Source organism: Scylla paramamosain, chromosome 7 (assembly GCF_035594125.1).
Source record: "Scylla paramamosain isolate STU-SP2022 chromosome 7, ASM3559412v1, whole genome shotgun sequence".
NCBI classification, from domain to species: Eukaryota; Metazoa; Arthropoda; class Malacostraca; order Decapoda; family Portunidae; genus Scylla; species Scylla paramamosain.
This window is the reverse complement of record NC_087157.1, coordinates 34,113,116-34,133,005: the sequence shown is the minus strand read 5'-3', so window position 1 is coordinate 34,133,005 and position 19,890 is coordinate 34,113,116. Positions and strand designations below refer to the sequence as shown.

The following is a 19,890-nucleotide window of genomic DNA, read 5'->3' as shown; positions in this document are numbered from 1 at the left end:
CCTTTGTTATAAAGTTTAGTGAGAGTTCATGAGTGTCATAGGCTTCAGATATGTCAAGAAAAAATCTAGCAACAAAAAATTTCTCATTCAAATTTGAGTAAACATGAGAGACAAAACCGAAGTGCAGCTTCAGTTGACCTGTTCTTTCTGAACCTGAATTGGCAGTCTGTTAGTAAATAATCACCTTTCAAGAATTCATACATTGAGCTAAAATGACTTTCTCAAAAATCTTGCTAAATGGAGGTACGAGTATGGAGATCAACCTATAGTTACTGATCTTTTCTCTATTGTCTGACTTCAAGATAGGAATTGCTTTCATAATTTGTAATATATTGAGGAATACACCACAATGAAAACAAATTATTAATTATATATGCAAGAGGATGTGATATGTAATCACCAATCTTTTAACAAGGCAGCAAGAATGTCTTCATAACCAGTAACGTTTGGTTTTTAAAGAACTGATGTGTCTTAACTTCAGATTCAGACTGTACAGAGTGAAAGATGTAAAAAATTGCAAGAGCTTTCAAAGTAATTCTTATAATTTGCATCCATGTCGTTTGGAGGAATATTAATAGTGTTCAAAAAATGTTCATTAATCCTTTACTTACTGAAACACTGCTTCAAATGTAAACAAAGCATTCCCCTGCAGTACCAGAGCTGGTGTGGGCCACATCCCTCACATGCAGACAGAGTGCCTGCTGAAGAAACACTATTTATTTCAGTGTCCACCTTTTTTTTTTTTTTAGAGTCATAACCTGAGTCATATTCATTTGGAGTCTTCTAGTAATTTGTCAATATCTGTGTCATATTTACAATGATCGTCACTATGGTCTTACTGAAGACAGAGACAATTGTCTCCAACAAAGGGAGCAAAATACACTAATCATTGGGGTTTCAGATAAACAACTGAACAATGTGAAGATCTTGGAAGGAAGGGAGTGACAGTATCTTCCTATCAAACAAAATATGGCATTGATTTATACACAAAAAATTAACTCCATAATTGATTGGCTACTGTGTGTAACTATATGGCAAATGCATGTCACTATTTAATAATTCATACATTGGTTTGTGTTTCTTGAGCATGTCTTTTATTTAAAGTGGTTAATGTGTTTTCTCCACTATTATGATTTTTAAATATAACTTCAAATGCCAATTTTTTACAGCACATAAAAGAGACGTAAGGATGTTTCTGTAAGATTTGTATTTGTTTCTAAATGTTAATGGCCACTTGCTAGCACATCATCTCAAACAAATGCTTTTCCTTGATACTTCCAAGTAATCCAGAAAGACTTTTATCCATTTTTTGTTTGTGGATTTAGACACACAATGGGAAAGTGGTGTTGAAATAGTTCATGATATTTCTCATGAAATATACAGTACGCTAAATTAGAACAAATAAAATCAAATACATTGTTCCAGCTTACCTTGGAGACACTAAAAAAACTGTGTACCTTTGGATGAAAACCTAATTTACATAGACTTGGGTTGTTCACAGTGCTGTACTTTCAAAATTATGAAGTCACTGGAAAATTATCCAAAATATTATTATGTGTAAAGTTTATTATATATTATTCAGCCTGATTGGTCCAGATGTGGTCAGTGAGGAAAGCAGTGTCATTGGTTACCCTGTTGAGATAGTTCTGTTAGAGCTAAGAAATACTTTTCTTATCCATACAAATGTATTCACAAGTGTTCATAGCACCAGCTGCATCTTAATCCTTCTGTTTTCTTCCTTTAAGTGTTGGAAACAGTCCCTTTTGAATGTGTATTGATGGCATTTGTTTTCTCAGACTGCAGCCACTGCTGTCCCCATGCACAGGCATGGTCAGTATTCTCAGTCACCTGGCCGCATGATCCTCAGGATCTGCTTGTTGACATGACACACATCCCTTCATTGCAGTCTGAGAGGTTGTCATTCTTTCCCTCAGAAAAGTAACTTTACTTAGGTGATTGTCTGGCAGGGCATCCAGTCTCATCCGTGTTGAGGTGGTGGACATGGTCATCCCTTACTGAAGTGATCTAGCTGGGTGAACTGCCAGATGTTCTTGGTACAATGAGCTTCATATGGCTAAAGAAGGCTATTTTACCTTTATCTCATGCCAGCTTGAGATGGGAAGTTGGGCTCTGATGATTTTCTACAATACAGCACAAAAATCATGGATGAAAAATGGCACTCATGTAAGCTTGCTTACTTACCTGATGACTACCTCATAATCTGCTTAGTATTGATAGTGCAAGAATAGCTGCCCAGGCATTGTCCTAGTTTGTGACCACAATGAATGGAAATCAAAAACAGCTGCAGCTTGTTTTGAAGTAGTGGCTTGACCACCTCAGCTGTCTGCTACAATGTTCAACCACCTTTATACTCAGCAATTTCAATCAAGAATCCTTAAGTTGTTCCTATTAATGTAATTTTCTTGATAGTTGGATCTGCTTTTGAGCCTGAGGACCTTTAACTTGAAAGGCATCATTGTGGTGATTCATTTCAACAATGTGCTTTCTGAGCTAATTTTTCCCACTTATGAGTCTTTTCTTGTCAGCCTTCAATTCTTTGATCTCCTTTTGGTTGAATTTGTGGATATGACACAAGTCATTCACCTCAGTCATGAAACTATCAATTCTAAAATGACTTACCAGAATATCTGTGGAATCTCGATAGCTAGCTCACTGGGACTGAAAAACTGTCCAAAACATTTCTGAATCTGACTTGGGATTACCAGGCAACAGGTTGCCAGTGTGTGTGTATATGTGTGTGTGCTTTTACATTGTATTAGGGAATGTAGGTAAGACTCCATAAACTTAGCAATTTGCACATATAATTTATCTGAACTCATTCACCATTAGGTCATTGCTATACATTTTTTTTTTTTTTTTTTATGTAGTCCTAGCATTCACCATACCCACTGCTGCACTCAACCGTAAAACATTTTTAGTTTGGTGTTTAGTTTGTTTGGAAAGTTCTAGAGGAAAATTTTTCCTTGAAAAGTTTTACGTTGTCTGACAGAATAATAACAAAGGTTTACAATTGGAATTTTCTCCTTTTATTTGACTATCACTGCATATCCTTATTCTACAATTAATGCCCTCCCATTCTACAGATAGTCCCAAAAATAAAGGAGGTCAGTTTGGAAAACCAAAAATCTGCATTACAAAAAGTGGTCTAGGAGCACCTGTGTTGAATAGTTATTTCCTGAGTATGACAGTGTTGCATGAACGACCATCTTTGAGAGTGTGGAACACTGACATGGCCTTTGATCCACATTTATATATGAGAGTACATGACATTCACTCAAAGTTGAGAATGTCATTATTACCTCCTATGTACTTTTCCATTCACATTTTCTTTCTATATTTAATTTTTTTAAGTTTATGAAAATATTCTATTTTTCCTAAGAGTGTGTGTGCTAACTTTTGAAAATTAAAAGATATCTACAGAATAGAAATTTAAAATAAAAGAAATAAAGGTGTGGCAGTTCTGACATCTGATTTTGAAGCTCCACCTGAGACATGAGGCCTTGAGGATATCAGAGAAAGGTTTTGATCATTACCTCAACCCCACACTGGCAGGAAACTAATTTTTGTTTTATAATTTATCTAGAAAACTTATATTTTGTGGGGATGTCAGAATGTGCTCATTACCAATTTTGACAAGATAAAAGCAATTTCTCTCTCTCTCTCTCTCTCTCTCTCTCTCTCTCTCTCTCTCTCTCTCTCTCTCTCTCTCTCTCTCTCTCTCTCTCTCTCTCTCTCTCTCTCTCTCTCTCTCTCTCTCTCTCTCTCTAACACACACACACACACACACACACACAGTTTCTAAAGTAGCGCGGGTTGACGAAGGGAGAGATGATACCAAGCGGTAGTGAACCGTTTTGTAAGAAATCCGTAGAGTTTGAGTGACTCGCAACCTATCAATATTTGCTAAGTTCAGCAAAATAGGAAGGAACATAATAGCATTGAAGGAAACACAAACACCGAGTTGTGTCGAAACAATGGACAACTATTTTCATTACTAAGAGATAACACGAAATATAGTAGTGATGCAACAAATCCGCGGACGACCACACATGCAGCAGACATGACCGGATAGGGAAAATTGAGGGAAGTAATGGAAGGGCAGCTGCCAGCCGTACCCATCGATAGATGAAAGTTGTGGTTTGCACAAATAGAAATTGCAAATAATTCTCCATAGATCGGAGGACTGACCGCGTTTATTTCCAAAATCGTTTTTTTTTTTTTTACCAAGAAAAATCAATATTTCTCTTCAATTTTCATTACCTTCAGTTGAGATAAAATGGAAAAAATATCTTCCCAGATGAGAAATCTTTCTTCGTTTCAATAAATCCCAATTTTACTGGTGCATTGTGTTTTGCGGTGCCATGGTACTTGTAATACTAAGAACCTGTGCTAGAAAGTTCATCAAAGTCTGTGTTGTTGATCTATGGAGGGGCGCGGTCATGGAGGACATTGGGTAGATTCAAAGATAGGTTTCAGTGTTTTATTTCACCTGAGAGAGAGAGAGAGAGAGAGAGAGAGAGAGAGAGAGAGATCCGTAGTAATACATGGATTTCATAACTACTACAAATTTCCGTATCATAACATGATACCACAAAATTTTCTGCATGAAATATGTGAAAAAAATATTCTTTCATTTATGAAACTATATATGATATGCTTGCAATGTTTCGTCTTACAATGAACGAACCATGTAAATTAAACTTTCAACAGTGCCATTATTCTTTCAGTTGTTCAATTACTACTTCTACACAAACAATTATATCATTTATTGTTACTTCAGGAATGTATTTTTTTTTTTTTCCTGCAGGTGAGAGTATGTGAAGGCAGCTAGAGTGGCACAGTTTTTTATATTGGGTGAATGAATACTGTAGCATGTTGCGATTACTGAGATTATATCTCATTATTTACACGAATGATTTTAAAAGGTGAGAGATGTGAAGCTACTAAAGCTGTGCGTGGTAAATGTCACCTTTGTTGTTTGCGTTGTATAACGATGTCATTGAGAAGTGAAATATAGTAGGCTTACTTGACAATTATTATATTTCTTCTATTCACAATACTACTTAAAAGAAACACGTAAAGGATGTGGACCTGTAATTTTCAGATTTTTATTTCCCAGATACATTGTGATATTAATAACTAGATGAAGTTGTGATTATCGAGTTATACTCGTACAGGAAAAATGTCATGCGTTATGTTAGAACATCTCCGTTTCCATATGTATTGTCCAAATTGGCTTTGGATTTTTTTTTTTTTTTTTTTTTCGGCGTAAGGTGTTTTTTCTATCTAATCTAGTCCAGGTTTCTAAGTTTTGACGAGAAGAACTGTGTCTCTTATCACATAATTGTATTATTTTTATATTAAGTTATATTTGGCGTTGGTCAGACATCATCAAGATTATGCTGTGTACTTCTGAGGACCATAATCTCTCACAGGAAGGGTGTAGGTCTATTAGAATCTGTACAAAGGAGAATGACTGAAAGGATACAGGGAGAAAGGAGCTAATATTCCTGACGAAAGGAGACTGAAGCTTTTGAAAATTACATTCCTTAGAGAGGCTTAAGTTAAGAGGGGACTCGATAGAAGTCTGTGAGTGGTATAAAGGTTTTAACAAGCAAAATTCTCAGGATCAGTAATCATGATAGAACAATAATGGGTTAAAGTTTGGAAAAAAAAAAGTTAGATTAAGGAGAGAGAGAAAAAAAAAAAGGAAGGAATTGATTCTCAAATAGAGTGGTAGATGAATAGAATGGCCTCAGTGGTTGTTAATGAGGATTCTTTAGGAAGTGTTAAAAGAAGATTAGATAAATTTATGGATGCGGAAGATAGGTGGAAATAGGTAGGTATATATGTTTAATACAGGGGCTGCCACGTGTAGGCCTGATGGCTTCTTGCAATTTCCACTTGTGTTCTTATGTTCTCCTTTGGAATAATCACGCTTAGAATAATCATGCATGCCGGGAATTAGAAGACCCGTATTACACAAGCACTAATACCTATTCTGAAACGATTAATTTACGTCGGGAGTGTTATACAGAACCACTCCTTTTATTTTGGAAGAAAAATAATGTTCCAGCATTAACAAAGACGCAAGTAATTTGAGGACAAATCCTAGAATAATACAACAGCGCCAGTTCTGAAGACAGGCTTACTAAAATCTACAAAGTTTAGAGAACATGCTACTGAAACGCACAAATTGTTTTCAGTGGGAGAAAATTTGTTCCAAGGAGGAATGAACAGAGGTGTTGAGATAGGAGACGTGGTGCCGGGACCGGAAGTTTAAATGTCAGATGAATTATTGCTTAGTGACCTAGAGCTAAGGAAGATGGGGTCTCCTTGGCCTGAGCTGAGATATTCACGTAAGCCACCAGCCAACCGCACGGTTAAATGTTTCACCATATTGCTTCATTATACTGGAAATTTATGTTCCTGATAAATATAGAGCACATCTTTTTTTCATGTGCAGGAAAAGTATTATTCGCTTAAAGCAAGAATGAGCTTAAAGAGTAGCCAACCTGTTGAAGGAGCTTCCCCGACTTGCAATACAAGGTTCCTATGAAGTGCTTATTAATTATCTCTTACTTTGATACTTGATGAATGTGCTTTATATATATTACCTCCAGTGTCAGCTGCTTACTACACGTTACCAACCATCGACCAGTATGATTTATTAATGATCCTTCGTCCCTGCAGCGCCGCGCCACGTCACATACCTCATCTCGGCCATTGCCACCTTGCGATATCTGTTGGCATGCGTTCAGAATGTGTAAATAACCAAGCGAATACACATGTAAATAAAACAATAGTTTTGCAGTGTTGTTAATGTGTTGCAGTAGCCAGTGAGTTAACCACATCAATTAAGTATTCGTAACCTTCCAATGATCAGCCGGTAAGATGTCAGTTCGGTGTATGGAAAAGCACACAAGTATGCTCATAAAATTTTCGGAAATGTTTTTGGTCCGATATTTAATCAATAATTGCATGTGTTTATTTGTTCAAGTGGGTTAATTAAGGTGACTAAGAAATGTTGACATTCACGCCCTCAGCCTGATCATCGTGGCTCAGGCAGCGGGGTCATGCAGCGCGTCACCCAATACTTCTTCAGGCCGAGCACAGTAGCGGGAACAAACCAACGGGTGTAGTACGTTTTGTTCTTCTACTTATAATCTTCTCATTTATTCTACGTTGTGTTCACATCTGCCTGATTGTGGGAGAAACACGCCATTCTTTTTTTTTTTTATAGCAGAGGAGCATATTGCCGGCGTCATGGTGAACCCCATCGTGTATATGGACGGGGATCAGGTGGGTTGTTACCGAGAAAATTTAGCCGAGGGAATGCTGGCTAGGCTATGGGTTACCGAAAATCAACGTGCCATTAAAGAGAAGCCACATTCCGATAAGGTCACTCTATAAGTTAACTTTTTTTTTCTCTCATCATCGTGTTAGTAAAATAAATGGCATGGTTGATTTTGAACTCACGGATGTTCCAGGATCCCACCAACCCTACCTGTATATTCCAGTTATCATCAGTTATGTAGAAACACCAAATTTATAGAAGTGTCTAGTAGTGATCACCGTACTGTAGTCGTATCTTCCTCCTACGCCAAGTGAAGCATCATGTAAATACTCAAGTGTGTGTGTGTGTGTGTGTGTGTGTGTGTACTTTTCGCTGAGGCAGATAATCAGGCCACCACTCCAGGAGGCGGGGCGCAGTCCTAAGTTAAGGACATTGCTGGATGCACGTACAAGACCATAGGTACAAAAGGAAGAGCGACCATATTCTGAAACAATTCTGCGCCGCATCCCGACTACTTTCAAAAGGCTCTAGTCGAAGTTGCACGGGCTTTTTATGGATGTTTTACGATTTCTTCATTAATATGAAGAGAAACACTCTTGAGAACCCGGTTAATCATCTCTGTGGCGTTTGGAAATAATCGTATTGAGAGCAAATCGTTTCAGAATACTGGCCCAGTTCATCCTTCCTCCGTAGTGCTGGGAAAAATGTAGGCCCGGGAATGAATGTGTGTGTGTGTGTGTGTGTGTGTGTGTTCTTTTACACGTATTAAGAGCACTACTCTGTGTGACACGAGACAAATTTGGTGGCATGGAAAAACAACCCGAGACTACGGAAGGTTATCTGGGACCCTCGACTTAATTGGTATCCCGGGGTTCATCCATATAGGTTCCTAACTTCCCGCGTGGCCACCAGCGTGACGGGTTAGGTTCCAAACACCCGCGTGTGAGTAGTGTTAGTTATTCTCCAGCTCTTTTTATATGATTACGTTTTCAGTGACTGCCAAAGATCTTTTAAGTAGATGAGATTATAAGAAGCCGGTGTACTAGAAAGAGAGAGAGTGGTCTTGTTCATGTCGCACTTACAGGTATCGAAGTTCGCAATGTTGAAGCACGAATTGGTTGAAAAAAATAAGTAAATAAATAAATAAATAAAATTAGAGAGAGAGAGAGAGAGAGAGAGAGAGAGAGAGAGAGAGAGAGAGAGAGAGAGAGAGACGTATATGAATGTATATGTATAACATTTGAAATATAATAAGAACAATGAATGTTGAAAGCGATAATTGAATGTATACTTTGCGCGTTTTTACCTTAATGAACATTGACAGTGGGTCTGATATGCTACCGATGAAACTGTTTTGAGAGAGAGAGAGAGAGAGAGAGAGAGAGAGAGAGAGAGAGAGAGAGATAACATTGTACAACAAAATACATAATAATACGAGTTATACATACAATGAATTATTCTTCCTGTATATATCATCATCATCGTCTTCATCATTTTCGGTGTCTGATTCCATTGCTCGCAAATACCTTTTCAGTGGTTATTAATACAATATCAGTAATACATAAATTCTTATTATTATTTTATTTAATTATTTATTTATTTATTTATTTATTTATTTCAGATCCTAAATTAACTTCTGACATCCTCATCATCACTTTGAGACAACACATTCTTGCACGTGTCGGCATGTTCACTTAATGACAGCTTGACAAGCAGCATGGCGTGTAACAGCCTCCCTGCACAGGCCTAAGCAGCTTGAAGTTTTCTACAGTGTTTTATATAGCCTTTTTTTTCACCCTCTGTAAACTATCATCTACGTCAGTGGTTTTCAAATTTAAGAACACATACCTATCCAGGAAAATTATAAGTGCCCTTTGGCGATAGTCACGGCGCGCAGTTTGAGAATCACTGATCTCTACATGTGTACATCAGGTTTCTACTCTTTCATCCACTCACCCTCCATCCTTCTTTTTCTTACCAAATTGCTTCTACGATTTTTTCTATGAGTTGTGCCCCAATGACTTCAGACATTCTGCTTGGTAGCTAGTTGCATATTTTATTCTGCCAGTGCTTCAATAAATGGGTGCATGTGTAACACTGTATCATCCAGTTTCACACACCTTGGCCATCACTGCTATCTTCTCGGTTTACCCAAAGCACCTCACTATGCCTCTTCTTACCATCAGACTAATGCAATCAACTCTTATCCTTCATCTTTCCCGTTCTCTGTTCTTGAAGAAAGAAAAGTCTCTCTCTCTCTCTCTCTCTCTCTCTCTCTCTCTCTCTCTCTCTCTCTCTCTCTCTCTCTCTCTCTCTCTCTCAGGTATGCTTGTGATTGCAGATCATGCGGATGGTGCTGAGTGCTGTGCCGTATTTCCTGCTGTGCATGGTCTTCTGGGTGTTCATCCGCCTAGCGTGGAGGTGCTTCACCTACCCCATGGAACAGAGGAGCATCATTCGTAAACAACAGCAAGAGGAAGAGAAGAAAAAAAAGAAATAAATGTAATGCATTATAATTCTTCTTTGAAAGGCAATAGGTAAAGAGATAGCTACAGCAGATTAATAATAATAATGATAACAATAACATTACTACTACTTACAATAGAATATCTTTATTTGAATTAATTTAAAAATCATGAAATACCTCTTTCCTTTCGTTATAACACATATTATGAAACAAGTTTGTATAGTACAAAATAAACTAACACTGGTCTGGTTGTTCCTGCCAGTTCCTAACTCTCTCTCGCGCTCCCTCTCCTTCTCTCTCTCTCCCCCTCTCTCTCTCTCTCTCTCTGCAAACTTAATTGTACTATATCCCTGAATCATCGCTTATTAAGAGTACACTGGTAGTACAGGGACAACATTGGCGTCCCCTTTGTGTGGTGGTGAGGCTACCAGCATTGCAGTATGCCACATTGCCATTGCATAAAGGAGTGTGGCCTGAGCTTCAACCTCACCATGTGTTGAGCTTATCTGGGGAAGGCAGTGGGTCTCTACCCTCTATTAAATAATATAGGGCCATTATGGTTGTCATATTGAACATGGTGACTCACACTCATAGAATGAAGCACCTGAGTAGAACCATTACTAGTTGGCTTTAAATATAACCGAGAGGATAATGGGATGCTCTCGTGTTGTACTGTTGTCACAGGTATGTAGGCATATATGTATTTTGACACTGTTTATGTAACATTTTTGAATTGCCAGTTTGGGAGTTAAAACTGTAATAAACAACTTTTGTAACTATTTTTCATTGTCCTGGTGTATATATATATATATATATATATATATATATATATATATATATATATATATATATATATATATATATATATATATATATATATATATATATATATATATATATATATATATATATATATATATATATATATATATATATATATATATATATATATGTGTGTGTGTGTGTGTGTGTGTGTGTGTGTTTTGAAAATTCTGTCAATGTATCCTATTTTTTTCTTTAAATTTTTCCATTACTTGTGTACCATTATTATTGTAACTATTCTTCTCTTGTATCTATACGTCAGAATATTTTACTTAATCTTTTCTTTCTTCACAACTGAAATTTCCTTAATTGAATACCACTTTTTTTCAATTTTGTTGCTACTCATAATTTTTCTTATTTACTGTGCTTTCTCAATGGCATGATGTGGGTATCCTTATAGAGAAAATGTGATCGATTTTCAGATAGTGTCCCTATCCATGTGTACCAATGGTACTAATTTCAAGCCACAAACAACAGTTACTTGCAGATTGCTACTAACTGATATTTTCTGGCGGAATACAGAGAGGCACGAGTTCTTCACATTTCAATTGTGAGTGTGCATGTGATTCAGCTGCCACTCACCTGACAGTGCCTTATCAAGGAACATTTTGACTTCAATCAAAAGGAATCATGTACCTGACCATCATGGTTGTTCTCATCCTTCATATCATATTCTTTCAAAACAAAGGAGACAGTTCCTAAAGGAAGAAAATGATCCTCTAGATTGATTGTAAATGTTTATCTACTACATACCAAATATTTGAACCAAAATACATTTTTTGATTACACACACACACACACACATAATTCAACACTGTACATACACAAATTATTTGCAAATTACAGCTGTTTGCAAAGGAATACAAACAAATAACCACAAATGTTGAAACTACAGTATCCTGGCCAGTATAACATTTCATGTATACTTCTTACTTTGTCATTTATATGATCAGCAGCCAACCATTTAAACACTGATGGCTCTCAGGGTCTTTGTCTTTTTTGATGCATTGATAAAGATCTTATATTCCATTCTCAGTCCCTCTCACTCTGCAACTTTAAACAGCATTTATTGACAGTGTACTGTTTTCCACATTTAGCTTCATGTGAGTAATCTAGCAACATCCTTGTCTTTCAAATTTTCATTCAGTCTTCAAATGGAACAACTGGAATTACAATGAAATTCTTTCTATATAATCCTTGTAATTTAAAAGTTTGACGTCTTAACAATTTTATGTATTCCAATATTACCAATACATTCCTTTAGTTAAGTACATTCTTTTCCACTTGACATGAAAATATAAAAATATCCAATTGCTACAGAATACAACACATTGCTTTGAGTGTATATTATGGTTTTAATTGCAATATTAAACTTTGACCACTTCAGAATGAACTGTTCAAGAAATAAGGATTTTTGTCAATCTATATAGCACTGAGTACTTATTCTGCATAAAGTTTAACATTAGTCGTGCACTAAATAGAGTATAAACAAGATAACACATCACTAACATACTGATTCTGATAATTCTATTCAAAATATAACAAACATGAAAATGCTAAAAGCAATAAAATAACATTAACACAAAGAAAATCCACAGGTACTGTGAAATTCAAGCAACAAAAGCCAATTGTTCTAAATGAGGTAGTACAGCTCATTCTTTTGCTCTTTATCTACACATGATAGGTCAAGATCATCCCCAACACAAAGGCAAGACTTTATATCTTGCCTCACTGTAGTAATAAAGATACAAAGGAGGCAGTTCTCAGTCCCTTTCCTCCATTTGTATTAGTTGTCTTTTACTACACAGGGAATACACTGGCAGCACTCTTACATTCTGGTCACACAATGTGCAGCCAGGAGGCCTCCTTATTATTATATCCAATACTATGTAGGGGAATAAACATTGCAAAGATCTGCATTATTATTTTATTTATTTATTTATATTTTTATTTATTTTATTTATTTACTTATTTTTTTTATTTATTTTTTTTTCAATATTGTAAAACTGGTTCTATACTTCCCTGGAGTTACAGACTATCTCCTCAAGGGAAATCAAAATAGGGAATTAGAATAACACAAAACGACTGGAATAACACTGATGAAGTATAAGCCTACTGTGGCTAAAATGCTGCCATTTTATTCTGTGTCATAAAAGGTGAGTAAAAGGACTGAGCAAGAGGAATGAGAACGCTCCCTCCTATGCATCTTTATTCTTGCAATGCATAATCTTAGCTATACCAACCTTTAAAATGAGGTTGCCAGTCTGTTATGAAGACAGAAGAAAACAGCATATGCATTTGTACAATCCAGTACTAGTATAGATGATAACATGCATGAGCAACTTCAATATGCTTTACATTATTTACTACTAAAATAATACCACTATTTTACATTTAATGCTTAATATGGTGAAATTCCACCAATGAACACATACAGAGAGCATCATTGCTTGAGTACCACTGGAAAGATACTCTTGAGAATATTTAGTGAATAAACCTAAGGTCATGACCTTAACACTTAATACTTAATCAGGTACCTTGGCCAACATTCAAAATGTTCTTGTGATTATATTCATGGCTCTGTATAATTAATACCACTGTTATCATGTAACAGTGAATTTGGAATTTAAATTTAATATATCTTAGCTGCCTAAGTAGGAAAAAATCTGGAAACATCATGAATGTATCAAGAAATCTAGAATGAAAATATTTCATGAATATCATTTTTTTTTAGTCATCAGATCATAAGAAATTAACTAGTGAGCACAATTTGTATTCACCAGGCATAACCTGTCATCAGTGTGATGGATTCCATGCCAGCCCAGGACATCCTAACCTTTCTGGTCATTTATATGTCATAACTAATTTGATATTATTTGCTTTTCTCTCTATCTCTCTTTGTCTCTCATCTATTTGGTTGGTGGAATATATTTATGTTTTTTACCGCCATACCGAGAAACATAACCATCAATTTTGAACTTCCTCTTGCAGCCATCATAGTTCATGTAGCGGATCTTGCCAAACACATTGCGTTCACCCCAGCCTTGGTCATGGATCCCACAGATAGACCACATGCAGCCTTTGAAAATAAAAACAAAATTAATTTCTATGTGACAGAAATAGCTAACACATAGGGATTCATCAAGTAGAACAACACGTCAATTCGGACCTAATTTTTAGAATAATTACTGAAAACTACTATAAGTAAAGAGTCCAACTCCCTTTTTATGGAAAAGACCATAACTAATAAGCAAAATAAATTACTTTACATACAGAGCTTAAAATGGTCAGTGTGTCTTTTCTTTTCAGTTTTATGTCTGGTTTCCCTATCCTGTCAGGGCCAGAATGGGGCCTCCTAATGAAGGACTTTGGATTCGGCATTTAGGAACCATTACCCGGAGTGGATGCCCTTCCTGCCCTCAGACTGTGGCCAGGATTTAAACCTGTGTGCCTGAGCACCCCTTGGCCCCCACAGTGTGCAGTTCCACTTTACCACAGGAGTCCCCAGCTTTAAATAGTAAGTGCAATATAATTTATTCCATAATTCAATTATATTTGTAAAAAATAAAAATAAATAAATAAATAAATAAATAAAAATAAAATTATATATATATATATATATATATATATATATATATATATATATATATATATATATATATATATATATATATATATATATATATATATATATATATATATATATATATATATATATATATATATATATATATATATATATATATATATGGACTGACCTACGTATCCATTGGGATCTCGACCATCCAAGCTGAAACGGTCATTGAGGTAAATTGCAGTTTCAAGTGCTGTCTCTGGAGAAGCCGTCCATTCCAGGATCTTCTTTGCCCAATACATGCGCATGAAACCATGTATCTTACCCTCCTTCACTAGCTGAATCTGATGTAAATATTTCAAGTGATACAAAGGGAAAGCCACAGTAAAAGATGAGCTTTATATATGAGTTATGGGCAATCAAAGTAAGGTTTCATGAGTCATGTAATGCTCTAAAGTAAAAATAGCCAAACACAACAATTTACACCTGAGTGTGTAATCTGGCATATCATATATATATATATATATATATATATATATATATATATATATATATATATATATATATATATATATATATATATATATATATATATATATATATATACTGTAAAGGAAAAACAGAAAACATAATACATGGTTAAAATGAAGGGTTAAGATGGCAGCACAGATAGCAAGAATCCATTATTAAATAAAATGAGAAATGTTGATGGAAAAGAAATGCAACAGGTGAAGTACTGTTTTGTAATCTGCATTTAGTGATTAATTCTATTTATAATGTATGCAGGGAAGCTGGATGTTGTTATGAAAGATGGAAAGTATTAATACCACAAATGAGTTTCTGCACAAACATGTTATTTTGAGGATCACATTGGTGTACTTGTACAAGGTACCTAGAAATAATGAGACTTGACAGGCAAGTGATAAGTGTGCAACTTAGTAAGTTATCATGAAATGACAGATTAGTCTTAATATGAAACCTGTCTGGGAAAAACAAGTGATATTGATGATCTGAATGAAAACTTAGTATACATGCTAAAGGCCAGATGAAGAGACACAGAGGTACACACTAACCTGAGCTGAGTTCCACAGTTCATCGTGAGTCCGGGCCTCCATCAACGTTTCAAGGGAGTAGAGGTATGGCCGAGGGTCCTTCCTGAGCAACATCCAAAAAGATCAGAGCATGTTTTCTCCAAACAAAAAAGCAGAAAAAAATTTTCTTTCACTAATATTCATCAATTTACTTTCTTATATTCCACCACAGACTTGTTAGAACGTATTTGCCTGTTCCTTGGAACTCCTTTAACAGGGCAGCCATGGCACAAGTCTCCACTTCAGCCTTTTAACTTGGCATACTCCAGTTCTCTCAATCTTCTATTGTTACCCTCTCTTAATTATTCTAGCATTTTATCTCACTTCATAACACATCCTCCTCTCATCCTTGTGTAATGCAGATGTAGCTCCTAAGTCATCCCGTTGTTTTCTATTCTATGTAGATAACAAACCACCTCAGACTACCATGTTTGATGATTTCAACTATCCCTTCTACAGTACATTATCAGACATGCCATACTTTCATATAAATTTTAATTCATCCAAGTATTCATACTGTTTATGGCACATATCCGAAACTTAAATTGCTTTGATTCTAAATCTCTGACTCATTCCATGATATGTCCATTCCTTGAATCTCTTCAGTGCTCCCTCTGTTCCCATACTGAGATATGTATTACTTTTATTCAGCCTGATACAAGACAGATCACTTTCTTACAACCCTACCTGCATTCAGATTTTCACACAAGCTAAAAATAAAAAAAAAATGGACATACTTGTGATTATTAAGGGTAGTGATGGCCCACTGGTAGGCTCCTTCAATGCGATCATAATTCTCCTGATAGTAACAATAGTTGTCGGCTAGTTCCCGCCGCACCACAGCCTCTTCCACAAACCCATCCACACCTTCCTTCAGCTGCTTCTTATATCTTTTAACTTCCAGCACACACCTCTGGGCTGATACTTGTCCTGTCAAAAGGATAGTAAATAACAGGTAAGAATATAAGAGAAAAATCCTAAAGATCCATGACTTGTGGTTAGTGAATGTGGAGACCTACCAAAATGCAGCCAAGGAGAGAGATTACTGAGAGCGTTGACGTTGGGGTCGTTGCGCTGAGTGGCATATTTTCTGAGGCGCTTCAGGCAGAATTCATTGAGGGTGTCATGGCCAGCTTGTGTCCCTGGCACAGCCCACTCTACTGATTTCACTGTCTGATCCACCTCCAGGCTCTTCTCAGCTGCCTCCCAGTCCACAGCCTGAGTGAAAAATTGATTCATTATTTACTAACATGATATATTCATTCATATTCTGAAAATACATATAGTGTGTGTGTGTGTGTGTGTGTGTGTGTGTGTGTGTGTGTGTGTGTGTGTGTGTGTGTGTGTGTGTGTGTGTGTGTGTGTGTGTGTGTGTGTGTGTGTGTGTGTGTGTGTGTGTGTGTGTGTGTGTGTGTGTGTGTGTGTGTGTGTGTGTGTGTGTGTGTGTGTGTGTGTGAGAGTGTGTGTGTGTGTGTGTGTGTGTTTATGAAACTTACCATGTTTGAGGAATTTCATACAGACTTTTTTCCAGTAAAAGTTGTGTTCATGAATGTATTTCTAAATAACTCTTTATACAACAATAATCACAGGTGTCAGAAGCACAAGTGCACAGATTTTGTTTCCTGTAAAGCATAAGTTCAACATTCTCAAAATATAATTTTAATCTCTCTCTCTCCCTCTCATTCGTCTCCCTTGTCAATACACACCTCATTCTCTTCTTTACTCTTATAAGGATGTTTAATGACAGGAGGAAAATTGGTGAGGAACTCGGGGAGTTTGTCATGGATCTTTTTACGGATGGTTTTGGCAGAATATTCTTGTTTATCTGAGGCTTTCTTGCATGGCACTATGTTATGGGCATCCACCTGAGGAATGAATAGAAAGGTTAATCTTTTCTTCTCTAATTATATCATGTTGTTTTCCTCTCAGATAATTCACACAGGAAGAAGACAATTCCAAACTTTTTTTAACTGCCTGTGTCAGGATGTATGTACTTCTTTGTATAAAATCTGAAAAGTCTGAGTACCTAATGGCAATCTAAATATACTCAATAAAAAAAAGAAAACTGAGTTATTATCATAATAACTAACATCACTGAACTGACAACACTTATTATAGTACATGCTTACAAACACAATGGGACCATAAAGCCAGTACCTGACACATTGGTATATTTTGTGGAATGGCTTTTTTGACCTCCTTGAGCCAACGGCGAGGCACACGCAGTGGTGAGAAGTCTGTGACAAGACCTCCAATGTTGTGGTTCTTGATGAAGTCAGGCAGCACATCCACAGGCTCCCCCAGCAGGAGGTTGAAAGGGATATCTAACTTCTGACACTCACTTTCCACCTCCTCCAGCCCTGTGTAGACATTCTGCATGCATGTACACTCAAACAACAGTACTTTTCTCTTATATGTATCAAGTAGTTACGAGGATTAAATAAAAAAATGTGTAACAAAATAAAATAATAATCAGATTCATACAGAATGTTGCATATCACTTTTCATTGATTACATATCAATAAATTGGAGGTCAGTGGCACAGAGTTATATATAATAGTGGAGAAAGGCATATACAGGTAAACTTTATACCGTGGAGGTGATGCTGTATGAAAGAGTTTGGTGATTGTTTAAGTTGTGCCCAGTGAGAATGTGCTAAACCAACACTGAATGCTGGTTACAAAGTTGTCTCCAGGTAGTGTGTGCCAAGCCAACAAGAAATGAGTGCAGGCTGGATAGAATGGGAGGAGGAAGGTGACAAGTGTGATATGTGAAAGAAAAGTTTCTCAAAAAATTAAAAGGAACCTGCACAAGATGGTAGTGAGGCCAGCTATGCTGTACAGTATAGTGGCAGTACCACTGATGAAAAGACAAGAAACAGAGCTGGAAGAAGCTGAAATGAAGATGCTCCAATTTCTCTAGGAGTGATGAGGCTGGACAACATCAAGAATGCATACTTCACAGCCACCACACGTACACATCAGTTTAGGAACAAAGCTATAGGGGTAAGACTGAGGTTGTTTGGGTATGTGAAGAGAGACAAGAAACACAGGGGAGAAAAAATATGAGAATGGATCTACCTGGGAAGAGAAAGAGTGGAAGAGTTCAGAGAATGTTTAGGGAAACCGTAAAAGAAGACAACTTTGTAATAGGTGTGACTCAAGAAGGTAATGGGTGCACTGGAGGGGGCTGATCCACAAGGTAATCTTTAACAGGAGTAGCAAAATGTTGAATACAGTATATATATATATATATATATATATATATATATATATATATATATATATATATATATATATATATATATATATATATATATATATATATATATATATATATATATATATATATCAGAAAGAAATTTAATTTTTTCAAGGAGTTTGCACACAAAGTGCCTTACCTTTTAATATGAAATGGTAATGACGAATAGTGGCATCCAAAAACTTTGGTACAAGGCAAAAAACCACATGAAGAGACACTTTGTACTTGAGAGCCAGCCGCTGTGCAAAGAGCATTGCCCAATTGTCTGCCAAGAGAAAACCATTTGATTAATAATCAAGCTTCTCCTTTGTAGTTTGGTAATAATACTTATTACACATAATTTTCATAATTCAATACACAAACACATGATTCTTCTATGATCCAACACTCCTTACAAGAGAGGATTTCCAACTCTCTCTCTCTGTGATGCTCTCTACTCCTATCATCAGATCTAAGACTCCCAGCCTTCCAATTTCACTACCAGACTTTACATGGTGCTTTATTTATTCCTATAAAACTGAAACAAATATGGCATGAAAACCAAGATGTGAGCAATTTTCTAACTGATGGATTCAAAAGCAAACACTAGATACATTAATACATTAACAGAGTTAAATAATCTCACAAACTCTTCATGAGGATATACAGTACTATATATATATATATATATATATATATATATATATATATATATATATATATATATATATATATATATATATATATATATATATATATATATATATATAACCTTGAAAGTTATTTATGGGCTTCTTCTATATTGAAGAAGTTGAATATTAATTGTGCATGAAAAAATAATGTAGAAAATTATTGATGCAAATTCCATATTCACTGGATTTCAAGTACACACTAAACTAATAATTAACTAACTCAAGGTAAAGCCAGACAATACTGCTTTTTTTCTTTCCTTTGTATGTAAGAGGGAGTACAGGCTCAGGATAAGAAACTGTATATATATATATATATATATATATATATATATATATATATATATATATATATATATATATATATATATATATATATATATATATATATATATATATATATATATATATATATAAAGAAAAAAAAGGCCCACAGAATAAGCTTACTTTGTAGCACAACAATCGACTCTTAGGGTGCACATCACCTAATAAAAAAAATAAATAAATAAATAAAACAAATAAATAAATAATAATAATAACCAATAAACAAATCATTAAATGTAAAGATTAACTCTGTAGTATGAAGATGCAGCACTCACCTTGCACCCTCTGGTCTCGAGACATCCAGTACACAATGCCATCACAGTCTGGTACCTCATCAGCCTTGCTGAGCATCTCCACACGCTTTT

General features: G+C 35.7%; 1 protein-coding gene and 1 long non-coding RNA gene across 2 annotated transcripts in view; one reads left to right on the top strand and one right to left on the bottom strand.

The window, feature by feature from the left end:
• Nucleotides 1-5,303: 5,303 nt before the first annotated feature.
• On the top strand, nt 5,304-10,561 carry LOC135102434 (uncharacterized). The gene is made up of 2 exons (XR_010269663.1): nt 5,304-7,323; nt 9,660-10,561. It is a non-coding gene; the product is annotated as an uncharacterized LOC135102434 (long non-coding RNA).
• Nucleotides 10,562-12,522: 1,961 nt separating this feature from the next.
• The window catches only part of LOC135102433 (deoxyribodipyrimidine photo-lyase-like), an 8,512-nt gene continuing 1,144 nt past the window's right edge, over nt 12,523-19,890 (bottom strand). Inside the window, exons 2-10 of the mRNA XM_064007721.1 lie at nt 19,801-19,890; nt 18,673-18,798; nt 17,430-17,632; nt 16,979-17,137; nt 16,292-16,490; nt 16,010-16,202; nt 15,255-15,336; nt 14,366-14,525; nt 12,523-13,686 (exon numbers count right to left, since the gene is read on the bottom strand). The exon at nt 19,801-19,890 is cut by the window's right edge and continues 34 nt beyond it. Of these exons, the coding sequence (XP_063863791.1) occupies nt 13,517-13,686; nt 14,366-14,525; nt 15,255-15,336; nt 16,010-16,202; nt 16,292-16,490; nt 16,979-17,137; nt 17,430-17,632; nt 18,673-18,798; nt 19,801-19,890 (1,382 nt within the window). The 3' untranslated portion in view covers nt 12,523-13,516. The remainder of the gene's footprint in view (nt 13,687-14,365; nt 14,526-15,254; nt 15,337-16,009; nt 16,203-16,291; nt 16,491-16,978; nt 17,138-17,429; nt 17,633-18,672; nt 18,799-19,800) is intronic.